This window comes from Symphalangus syndactylus, chromosome 7 (assembly GCF_028878055.3).
Source record: "Symphalangus syndactylus isolate Jambi chromosome 7, NHGRI_mSymSyn1-v2.1_pri, whole genome shotgun sequence".
In the NCBI taxonomy this organism is placed as follows: Eukaryota; Metazoa; Chordata; class Mammalia; order Primates; family Hylobatidae; genus Symphalangus; species Symphalangus syndactylus.
In genome coordinates, this window is record NC_072429.2 from 36,883,628 (window position 1) to 36,895,863 (window position 12,236).

General features: G+C 45.5%; 1 protein-coding gene across 2 annotated transcripts in view; it reads left to right on the forward strand.

Annotated features, from left to right (window-relative positions):
* The first annotated feature begins 3,813 nt into the window (after positions 1-3,813).
* Positions 3,814-12,236, forward strand: part of PDE6A (phosphodiesterase 6A) — an 89,143-nt gene continuing 80,720 nt past the window's right edge. For both annotated transcript variants that reach the window (XM_055285665.2, XM_055285666.2), the window contains exon 1: positions 3,814-4,500. In XM_055285665.2, the coding sequence (XP_055141640.1) occupies positions 4,027-4,500 (474 nt within the window). In that variant the 5' untranslated portion in view covers positions 3,814-4,026. The remainder of the gene's footprint in view (positions 4,501-12,236) is intronic.

The window sequence follows — 12,236 nt, forward strand, 5'->3', positions numbered from 1 at the left end:
GAATGGAAGGAAACAAATAGTTTGGGAGTTGTAAGTAGAAAAAGAGTCTAGTTGGTACATCAAAGAAGAATCAACAGAAGTAATGACATTTGGACAGGGTGGTAAGAGACAGGTGGAGGGCACAGCAAGAATGAAGAGGCAAAACCAAAAAAGAATGAAAACATTAGGGTGAAGTTTGGAATATGTGTAGAGAAATTGTGGAAAACAAAATAAGAAGTGTTGGGGACAAATTCTAGAGAGCTATTAATGCCAGGATTAAGAAAAAGTGTTTAATTTACTAGGCAATGGATGTTGTTGAGGGGTGGGTTAAGGGTTAGGGACAGGCACTGTCATTCACACTGGTAAAGCCTTGGAGACAAAATTTGGCATTATTTATCAAACTCCTTAGACAGCTGCACACTCTTTGGACCTGGAATTTCACTTCTTGGTATTTTCTACCAAGAAATATAGGGACGTTTATTACAACATTGTTTTTAATATTAGGAAATTAGAAACAACCTAAATATCTAACTATAGGATAATGGTTCTCAACTGGTGTGATTTGGAAATTTCTGGAGATATTTTTGGTTGTTACAACTTGAGGCGGGTGTTATTGGTATCTAGTGGTAGAAATTAGAGTAAACATCCTGCAATGTACAGGACAGCCTCCCACAACAAAGAATTACTGGACCCAAAATGTTGATAGTGTCAAGGTTGAGAAACTTGGCCGTGGAGGGTAGTACTACGGTGTTCTGGTACCTCCATACAGTGAAATGCTTTGCAATCATTAAAATGAATGGGACAGGCTGGGCATAGTGGCTCATGCCTGTAATTCCAGCACTTTGGGAGGCCGAGGCAGGTGGACCACTTCAGTCCAGGAGTTCAAGACCAGCTTGAGCAAAATAGTGAGACCCCTATCTCTACGAAAAATACAAAAATTAGCTGAGCATGGTAGTGCACACCTTCAGTCCCAGCTACTCAGGAGGCTGAGGTGGGGGGATTGCTTATGTCCGCGAGGTGGAGGTTGCAGTGAACCAAGATCATGCCACTGCATTCTAGCCTGGCCAAGAGAGTGAGACCCTGTCTTCTGTCTTAAAAAAAAAAAAAAAAGGAAATACCTTTGAAAGGTTTTCATGATATAGAGTTCATAGCCATGCCACCCTGAATGTGTCTGATGTCTCCTGATCTTGGTAGCTAAGCAGGATTGGGCTGGTTATTATTTGAGAGGAGACCACTAGCTGGCCTCCAACTTCTGGGCTCAAGTAATCCTCCCACCTCAGCCTCTTGAATACTATAGGTATAGCCCAACTCACATGGATCTTCTAATTCAATTAAACCCTGACATTTTCTACCTGGAGATAGCCTCAGATCCCATAGGTTGAGAGCTCAGTCCCACAAGACTGTTCCCCTGTGCCTCGCCTTTGGGCCTGCAGAACTTCTGACCAGCCAGTTTCAAGTTGGGGTTCCCATGACATCCTCTTTGGGTTCAATTAATTACTAGAGCAGCTCACAGAACTCAAGGAAGTTTACTGGTTTATTATAAAGGATATCACAAAGGATACAGATGAAGAGAGGCATAGGGTGAGGTGTAAGGGAAGGGACTCTGGGATTGCATGGTCCCTGGGCTTGCCACCCTCTAGGAACCTCCCTGTGTTCAGCTGTCCAGAAGCTCATCTGAGCCCTGCCCTTTTGGGTTTTTGTGGAGGCTTCATTACACAGGCAAGATTGATTAAACCATTGGCCACTGATGATCAACTGAAGCTTCAGGCCCGTTTCACCTTCTTGGAGGTTGGAGGATGGGCTGAAAGTCCCATCCTCTAATTGTGGCTTAGTCTTTCAGGTGACCAGCCCCTCAGCCTGAAGCTACCTAAGGATTACCAGGCACTGGTCAATCATTAGTATACAAAAATACATCACTCTCGAGATTCTAAGGATTTTAGAAGTTGTGTTATCTGGAAATGGTGTTGAAGACCAAATACATATATCACAATATCACAATACTGAATACCAAGGATGGGTCAGGCACCCTTGCAAGGCCTAGGGAATCAACGCTGATGGGTCCCTGTCCTCATGAAGCTCACAGTAGAGTGGGAGGACAGACAATAGGACAAGGAAACAAAAACAAACATGGGAATTGCTGATAGTAATAAATGTAATAGAAAAGATAAATAGGCTGATATGATAGGCAGAAATGGGGAGAGGGTATTTGGGGGCTACTTGGGATAAGATAACTAGAGATGACCTGCATGACCTGAAATCTGGAAGTTAAGAAGGAGATGGCGTGCAGAGAGCTGAGAAAGCGCATTAGGTTAGAGAGTTCCAGTTCTTTATGATGGGAGTGTCTGGAAGGTTCGTGCTGCTACGCAGGCTGCCAGATTGGGGGCGGGGGGGGTGAGCACTTGTGCACAGTGCTGGATGAGTGCAGTGCCCCAAGAATTTACTACACTCTACAATAAAGGAGGCAATCTGTTTTCCAGGAAAGGTCATTTTTGAAGTTCAAAGTGCTAGCAACTGTCTATAATTATGCATTCCACATGGTTTACAACATAGAGGTACCAGGCTCTAGCGGATATAGTCATGGAAGCTAAAGTAAGTTTCATCCAGAAAGAAAAGTGCTCTGTCTCCTTTCTAGTGGGCAGGAGGGGCATTTTAATGAAGATTCTGGTATTTCAAGATTCACTGGAGTTGATAGAATGTGGACCATTGTGTGTATTTCTTTCTTTCCTTTTCTTTTGTTCTTTTTGAGACAAAGTCTAGCTCTTGTCGCCCAGGCTGGAGTACAGTGGCGCGATTTTGGCTCACTGCAACCTTTGCCTCCTGGGTTCAAGTGATTCTCCTGCCTCAGGCTCCCGCGTAGCTGGGATTACAGGCAGTGCCACTGTGCCCTGCTAATTTTTGAATTTGTAGTAGAGTCGGGGTTTCACTCTGTTGCCCAGGCTGGTCTCAAACTCCTGACCTCAGGTGATCCACCCACCTTGGCCTCCCAAAGTGCTGGGATTACAGGCGTGAGCCACCACACCCAGCCCCTTGTGTGTATTTCTGACAGACAACCCAAGAAATTACAGGCTGAAACCAGAAAAAAACACATTAAAGCACCAAAAGAAAGTTGGAGTGGGTTGAAGGGAAACAGATTTTTAAAGTTAAGGCCCTGTGAAATGGGTAGAATTAGCTAGAGGTTAAAAATAAAATGTTAACTAAAGGTTACCTCTGAGTAACAGGATTATGGGTGATTTTAATTGTCTTCTTTGTGTATGTTCAACAGTGACTATAATATGTATTACTTTTGGAATAAAGGAAAAACTGAAAGGTGTGTTGTTTTATAAGGGCCCTTAGGTTGCTAAAATTAGAGTCATTGAAATCTAAAGCTGATAAAAACTTTAGTGCAAAGATTGTGACATGGGAGACTACACATACCAGATCCATAATGTACATGAGGACAGCAGGCCGAGGGGCCCTGCACATTGAAAGCCCACGTGAGAGAAGCCTTTGGGAAGGGGAGTGGAAGGATGAGGCAAGGGGCCAGGGCATGCAGACACTGGCAGACAGTCATCTCTCAGCTTCAGCCATTCCTGCCACAGGTGAATGTGGACAGAGAAGCCAAACAAATCCTCTAAACAGTAAATGTCAGTCTTCTGTGTCAGATATTTAAGAAAACTAACAGAGGTCAGAGAAGACACACCTACAGCAAGTAGATTATCCCTGTGCTGCCTTTTTGCAACCCCTGCTTTGGCAGTGCTCGAGCCCACCTCCTGCTCTGTGCAGACATCTCTTCTTCGCTCTTACTAGACCAAGGTGAAAGAAAACTCTCACCTTCTCCCATCTGGCCCCACAGCATCTGGAACACACTGATCCTCATAATCCTTGTTCTTGAGAAATATTAATGACTTAATCTCCCAAGCTTGCTCCCGCTCCTGTGCAGGCCATCTCAGTATGTTTTGCAGACAAGACCCAGAGAAGTCCAGACTGGACTTGTTGCAGACTACAAAACTGCCATTGGAAGGCCTCTGTCCCAGTCCTTCTACAGAGTAGCCAGTGGGATTCCCAGCCATGGGCGAGGTGACAGCAGAGGAGGTGGAGAAATTCCTGGACTCGAATATCGGCTTTGCCAAACAGTACTACAACCTCCACTACCGAGCCAAGGTCATCTCCGACCTCCTTGGGGCCAAGGAGGCCGCCGTGGATTTCAGCAACTACCACTCCCCGAGCAGCGTGGAGGAGAGCGAAATCATCTTTGATCTCCTGCGGGACTTTCAGGACAATTTACAGACAGAGAAATGCATCTTCAATGTCATGAAGAAGCTGTGCTTCCTCCTGCAGGCAGACCGCATGAGCCTGTTCATGTACCGGACCCGCAATGGCATTGCAGAGCTGGCCACCCGGCTTTTCAATGTCCACAAGGATGCTGTCCTCGAGGATTGCCTGGTGATGCCCGACCAGGAGATCGTCTTCCCTTTGGACATGGGCATTGTGGGCCATGTCGCACACTCTAAGAAGATTGCTAACGTCCCCAACACAGAGGAGGTACTCTCTTCCCCACGAGAGAGAGGGCATGGGGCATTATTCCATGGAGTTCTGGGGTACAAGTGCGGTGAGGGGCATTGGCCACCAAGACAAGGCTGGTGACAACATGGTGCTTCTTCTTTATTTATTTACATATTTACTCATAACTCTTTATTTTGAAAAAAAATTCAAACTTAACAGAAAAGTTTGAAATAATACAAAGAACTGTATGTCTTTCATCCAAATTTATCAATCACTAACATCTTGCTACATTTGCTTTCTCTCTCCATTTTCTCTGACCCATTTGGGAGAAAGTCACAGACATCATGCCCTTTGTCTGTAAGTACTGGCGATGCTCCCATCATTGTACTGTGGATAGGTAAGAAATGTCCCTGTTCTGGAAATACACAGTACTTCCACACAGTACTTCTACAGTACTTCCACAGTACCTCCATAGTACTTCCACACAGTACTTCCACAGTACCTCCACACAATACTTCCACAGTACCTCCACAATACCTCCACAGTACTTCCAGAACAAGGACATTTCTTACCTATCCACAGTACAATGATGGAATCATAGAAACGTAATGTGGGTATGACACTATTATCTGCTGGGAGTAGTGGCACGTGCCTGTAGTCCCATCTACTCGGAGGGCTGAGGCAGGAGAATCACTTGAGCCCAAGAGTTTGAGACCAGCTTGTGCAACATAGGGAGACTCCTGTCTCTACAAAAAATGTTAAAGTTAGCTGGACGTGAAAGTGCACTATGGGGGAAAGAAAGAGAGATCAGACTGTTACTGTGTCTAGGTAGAAAGAACTAGACATAAGAGACTCCATTTTGTTCTGTACTAAGAAAAATTATTCTGCCTTGAGATGCTATTAATCTGTAACCCTAGCCCCAACCCTGCGCTTGCAGAAACATGTGCTGTGTTGACTCAAGGTTTAATGGATTTAGGGCTGTGCAGCATGTGCTTTGTTAAAAATGTGTTTGCAGGCAGTATGCCTGGTAAAAGTCATCGCCATTCTCCAGTCTCGAGTACCCAGGGACACAATGCACTGCGGAAGGCCGCAGGGACCTCTGCCCAAGAAAGCCTGGGTATGGTCCAAGGTTTCTCCCCACTGAGACAGCCTGAGATATGGCCTCGTGGGAAGGGAAAGACCTGACCATCCCCCAGCCCAACACCCGTAAAGGGTCTGTGCTGAGGAGGATTAGTGAAACAGGAAGGCCTCTTTGCAGTTGAGATAAGAGGAAGGCATCTGTCTCCTGCTTGTCCCTGGGAATGGAATGTCTTGGTGTAAAACCCGATCGTACATTCTATTTACTGAGATAGGAGGAAACCGCCTTATGGCTGGAGGTGGGACATGCTGGCTGCAATACTGCTCTTTACTGCACTGAGATGCTTGTATAAAGTCAAACATAAATCTGGCCTACGTGCACATCAAGGCACAGCACCTTTCCTTAAACTTATGACACAGAGACCTTTGCTCACATATTTTCCTGCTGACCCTCTCCCCACCATTACCCTATAGTCCTGCCACATCCCCCTCACCGAGATAGTAGAGATAGTGATCAATAAATACTGAGGGAACTCAGACACCAGTGCTGGCGCAGGTCCTCCGTATGCTGAGTGCCAGTCCCCTGGGCCCACTGCTCTTTCTCTAGACTTTGTCTCTGTGTCTTATTTCTTTTCTCAGTCTCTCATCCCACCTGACGAGAAATACCCACAGGTATGGAGGGGCTGGCCCCCTTCAGTGCACACCTGTGGTCAGCATCAATATGGTGACTTCCCAGGAGTAAGGGACCACCAGGCTGCCTAAGGTGGGGTGAACCAGCCCAGGTCAGAAAGGGAGCAGGTCAAACTCCCATGCTGGTTAGTAGTGGGATTGCACCTGTGAATAGACACTGCACTCCAGCCTGGGCAATATAGCAAGAACCTTAAAGAAGAAGAAAAAATGAAAAAAGGCTGGGTGTGGTGCCTCACACCTGTAATCCCAGCACTTTGGGAGGCTGAGGTGGGAAGATCACTTGAGCCCAGAAATTTGAGACCAGGCTGGGCAACACAGGGAGGTCCCTGTCTTTACAAAAAATAAAAAAACTAGCTGTGTGTGGTGGTGCACACCTGTGGTCCCATCTACTCTGGGGGCTGAGATGGGAGCATCACTTGAGCCCAGGAGGTTGAGGCTGCAGTGAGCCATGATTGCGCCATTGCATTCCAGCTTGAGTGACAGAGTGTGACCCCGTCAAGAAAAGGAAATGAAAGGAAAAGAAAGGCAAGGCAAAGCAAGGCAAGGCAAGCTACCATCCAATCAGCTGGGTGAAAAGGAAAAAAGAAAAAAAATGTTAAAAAATAAAGAAAAAAGATGCAACACCATGATCTAATAAACAGTTCATATTCAATTTCTGTCAGTTGTCTCAGACACCCATGTAGTGCTGTCTTTTGAGTCTTCTTGAATCTGAGACTGTTCCTCAGTCTGTCTTTGTTTTCCACGGCACTGACATTTTTGAAGGATACAAAACAAATCTTTTGCAGAAATGTCCTTTCATTTGGGCTTGTCTGATATTTCTTCATGATTAGATGCAGGTCACACATTTCTGGCAGGAGCACCACAGAGGTGATGTGTTGTTCTTTGTGCTTTACATGTGGAGGCATAATGGCAGTCTGTCCCATTACTGGAAATGTAAACACTGATCACTTGGTTAAACACTTGGCTCTTTCTTCCAGGATCCACTGTTCCCTGAGATTCTACTGGCAGTTCTGACAAAGACTTCTTTGATCACCTTGGGCAAATCACTCCCCCTCTCTGGATGTTGGCTTTTAAAGGCGGTAATGCAGTTCTCCACATAAACCTCTGCCCAGGCCAACTCCTACTCATCCTTCAGAAAAAGTCATTTCCTCAGAGAGGCCCTTTCTAATCTCCCTGTTATAGCCCCCTCCCTAAGCCATTTCTCATAATAAGCCCTGGAGGTCAGGGACCAGGTCTGCCTTGTCCACCAGGCTTTTACTCCAGGACCCAGCACAGTGTCTGGCACAAAGCATATGCTCTGTAAGCACTTGGTGTAAAAGACTCACAATCAAGTAATTATGCAATAATTTCTTTAACACTGTCTCACCCAAAGAATGTTTGTCCCATTATGGCAGGGCCCATGCGGGTCTCATTCACTCCTACACTGGCCAAACCGGGAGCTATTTTCCGGCATTTCCAAAATCCAGCCTTTGGACATGGTGTGATTTTGTGCTCATTTTACCTCTGGCAATACTTCAGATTAAGCATCTTAAGATTAAAAATAGGACAGGAAGGGGGCTTCAGAGACTGTCTTATCCAACTGCCCTATTTAATAGACAAGGAAACTAAACCTAGGAGAGTGTGGGCAGAGGCTTGCCAATACTCCACATGCATGAATGCAAGAATTCAAACAGGTCGGCCGGGCGCAGTGGCTCACACCTGTAATCCCAGTGCTTTGGGAGGCCGAGGCAGGCGGATCACTTGAGGTCAGGAGTTCGAGACCAGCCTGGCCAACATGGTGAAACCCCATCTCTACTAAAAATACAAAAATTAGCCAGGCCTGGTGGTGCATGCCTGTAGTCCCAGCTACTCGGGAGGCTGAGGCAGGAGAATCACTTGAACCTGGGAAGTGGAGGTTGCAGTGAGCCGAGACTGCACCATTGCACTCCAGACTGGGCAACAAGACAAAAACTGTCTCAAAAAAAAAAAAAAAAAAAAGGATTCAAACAGGTATCTTTTGGTCTTGGGCTCCTTAGTGAGATAAGCCAGACTTGTGCCTCTGTGGAAAGCATACCTGGTGGGCTCCCACATGGGTGCATGGCTCCCATCATCTCCTCTTGGGCATCCAGAGGCCGGGCAATGGTTCTCCACTCAGGAAACTTTCTGGAGGACTCATCCAACTGGACTGGAGTCTATTCTCCCTTCAACTCTTCTGACTGTAATTGTAGCCAACAGGGATTGCCTCACTCATTTTCCCTCATAACGATCTATGTCATAACTGTCATTATCTGTTTCACAGATGATGAAACAGAAACCCAGAAAGTTTTGGTAACTTGCTCAGGGTTATGCAGATAGAAAGTGGCAGACCCTGGCTGGTCCAAGTACACAGGTGTTTATAACTAACTGATCACAGCCAGTTATAGATTTCTTTGTTCCCCCTCCACTCCTACTGCTTCACTCGACTAGCCTAAAAAAAGAAAAAAGGAAAGAAAGAAAAGTGGCAGACTGGGAATGATTTGAACCCAGGCACTCTGACCTTGAGCTCACAATCTTTTTTTTTTTTTTTTTTTTTTTAGCTAGTTGGTTCAGCCAGGGAGTCGTTACAGAGCCTTAATTCCTCTTAATTGCTCCACTATTCTGTACTCCCTTCTCCTCTATAAAATGAGGGCATCACACTGGGTATTTGAGCAAGGTCATTGGATTATGTAGCTGAGAGTTAAGATCTTATGCTTTAAGGTCAGATCTGGATGTGAACCAGGACTCTGTCACTTTCAAAGAATGTGGCCTTGGCAAATCGTTTAGCTTGACTGGGTTTATTTCCTATTTTATAAAATGGGGAAATAAGAGCTACCCCACAGCATTGTTGTAAAAATTAAATGAATGAATGATCTCTTTAGCAGTGTTCTTGGCACACCGTAATGGCTGCTATTGGCAGCTCCCGTTCTTTGTTACTATTACGACTATTTTGCTACTGTTGTTGCTGTTGTTAAGGATCTATTCTAAGTGATGGATGCTGTACCAGGTTTGGGTGGAATTTGGAGAAGAATCCACTCTTGCCCTTCTGGAGCTTTCAGTTTAGATTCTGTTTGTGGGAAAACAGAGAACATAGATGCGGAGAGCTTCTCTATACCCTGGTGTTAAGGAATTGAGGATTCAGGATGTTTTTCTGATTCTAGAAGATCCTGACTTAACAGTTTGTGGAGCCTCTGTGCTAAGGGACGGCCTGTTGCTTTCTGTTCATCCGTCAGAGTTTACCCAGGAAACCACACCTCACCTTCCCTGGAAACTTTTGGGGCCTGAGTCAGTCTCCCTGGCCAGTGACTTGGGCCTGTGGGTGAAGTCTGTCCAGGCCAGTCATCCCTGCATACTTGGTATTTGCATGTGTTTACTTCAGGAAATCTTACTCAATTCACGGCCCTGGGCAGAATGCAACCTTGGGCCCCAGTGGCAGAATGCAACCTTGGCCACCAAACAGTGACTCGGGCTGGGTGAAGAAGGAGAAGGAAGGTGGTGTAGAGAGGGGTCTAGATTCTTTCTGGACCACCACAAAGTGATACTCTCAGCCTTCAGCACCCTCCAAAAACCTGGGAAAAGGTTGCAATCGCTGCATTGTTGAAATGCGAAATCACAAAGGTAGTTCTTTTGTGCTGTAATGAACTTCCCCGCCCCCTCCAAATTCCTACTTATCTTGGGAATTGCCTCAGGAAGACTTGCCACAGGACTGCCAGAAAAAATATAAGATGCCCAGTAAAGTTTGAATTTGAGATAAACAAAGAATAATATTTTATTTAAAGAAGATCCTGTGCAATATTTCGGACACAGTTACATTAAAAAATTATCTATAGTTTATCTGAAATTCAAATTTCATTGGGAAGGCCCACTTGCCATTCAATATTTACTTGTATATCAATCCTTTCCCCTTTCTCCTGGCAGGAAAACCCATGAGGCCTGTCTGTCTGTCCCTGTCTATCTTATTCACCACTGGCCCCTGGCACCTAGCCCAGTGTCTCAGACAGAGTGTGGACTTACAATAGTTTATTGAGTGAGTGAATGACTAAATGTCAGCCCTTCGCCAGCACTTCCTCTGGCTGATAAATTCCATTTCTGAAGGCTGTACCTGAGATGACCGTCATTTGTAGACCCTCTCACATTTGTTATCTGCCCCTACTTTCCTTCATTTGCCATGAAACCTGGGACCTAGCAGGCTAGAACAGGAAAACAAAGAAAAAAAAACCTTCAAAGAGGACCTTATTCAATACTCTGACTTCACTAAAGGGGAAATTGAGGTTCAGAGTGTTTTCAACTACTGACAATGTACTGAGTGGCCCTTGAAGCCACTCATAGGACAAGTTTCTCCTTATCTGGGCCCCCAGGGTGGTCTGCTTCACATGCTTTGAGTTGTGGGCTCATGTTTTACATGACATTCCACTATACCATGAGAACCCACTGAGAACAACCTCATCTTACAGGTCTTTGCATACACAATGCCTGGCATAGTGAGTGCTCAATGAATATGAATGAACCAACCTGTCAATCAGTGAATCAATGAATAAGTCAACGAATGAATAAGTGGAGCAACTGTGCCACTTACCAGCAAGGGAGCTGTCTATAAAATGGGAAAGGCGGCCATTCTATTTGGCAGGGCTGATGTGAGAGTTAATGAGATAATACATGTCAGTTGTCTGGCTCTGAGCCTAGTCATTATTACTCAGTAAATAGTAGATCTCATCATGAGACGCAACAGAGCTTGGCACTGAGAATGTTTGCAAAGGGGAAATGAGGAATCTGGGAATGAGAAGTAGTGTTGCATTGCACTTTAAAATCCAAACTCAGCCAGGTGTAGGCTCACACCTGTAACCCCAGCACTTTGGGAGGCCGAGGTGGGAGGATCCCTTGAGCCCAGGTGTTCAGGACTACCCTGGGCAACACAGCAAAATCCTAGCGTTACAAAAAATACAAAAATTAGTCGGGCATGGTGGTACGCCCCTGTAATTTCAGCTTCTCTGGAGGCTGAGGTGGGAGGATGGCTTGAGCCCAAGAGGTCGAGGCTGCAGTGAGCCATGATGGCTCCACTGCACTCCAGCCTGGATGGCAGAGCAAGACTCTGTCTCAAAACTAAATAAGTGAATACATAAAAATGAAATCTAAACTCTTTCCCATGGCCTCCAAAGCCCTGCTGGATCTGGCCCCTGCCTGCCTCTTTAACTTCCTTGCCCTCTGCTTTCCCTCTCCCTCTCTATGCTTTAGCTACACTGATTTTCTTTCTGTTCCTCATGAGGGCCAGTCTCATTCCCACCTGCTGGCCTTTGCATGCTCCGTGCTTAGAATGTGCTTCATATACCTGGCTCCCTTGATCCTTCAGCTCTTAGCTCAGCATTACATCTTCAGAGAAGGCTCCCTGCCCACCAGCCTGCCATCCCTTTCATCACTCTCTACAGCACCATCCAGTCCATTTCCTTCAAAGCAGTTGCCTAAAGCTGGAGGAAGAATGCCTAGTTGTTTACTTGCTTTTTAGTCTGTCTCGTCGTTTGAATGTAAGATTCACCTTACATTACAACGGTAATGTTCATTGCTGTAGTTTCAGGGTCTGGAAGAGTGCCTAGCGTATAGAAGACACTCTGATAACGTTAACTGAATGGATTAATCACTTTGGTCTTTCCCTAGCTCAGCCTCTGATTCTAGGACTTAAAATAAATATAGGTCGGTGCAAAAGTAATCGTGGTTCTTGCCATTACTTTTAATAGTTTGAGCTAAAAGGCTTCTAAGTCTCTTTCCACCTTTGATAATCTGAGGTTCTGTGACATGGTTGTTTAGAACACTTTATATGCTGAATATATAGGGATGACAATGGTCATATAAATGCCAGTCAATTGGCAGTTGAAGTACTCATGAGGGGAGTTCCAGGACTGAGTACCCAGTGGGAATGAGCTTTCTGGTGGATTTGGTAGCATCTGCCTTGGATGCAGGTGAGGCCCAAGTATTTGCTTTTCCTGAAAGAAGTGAACATTGGGAAACTAAAATGACTTCAT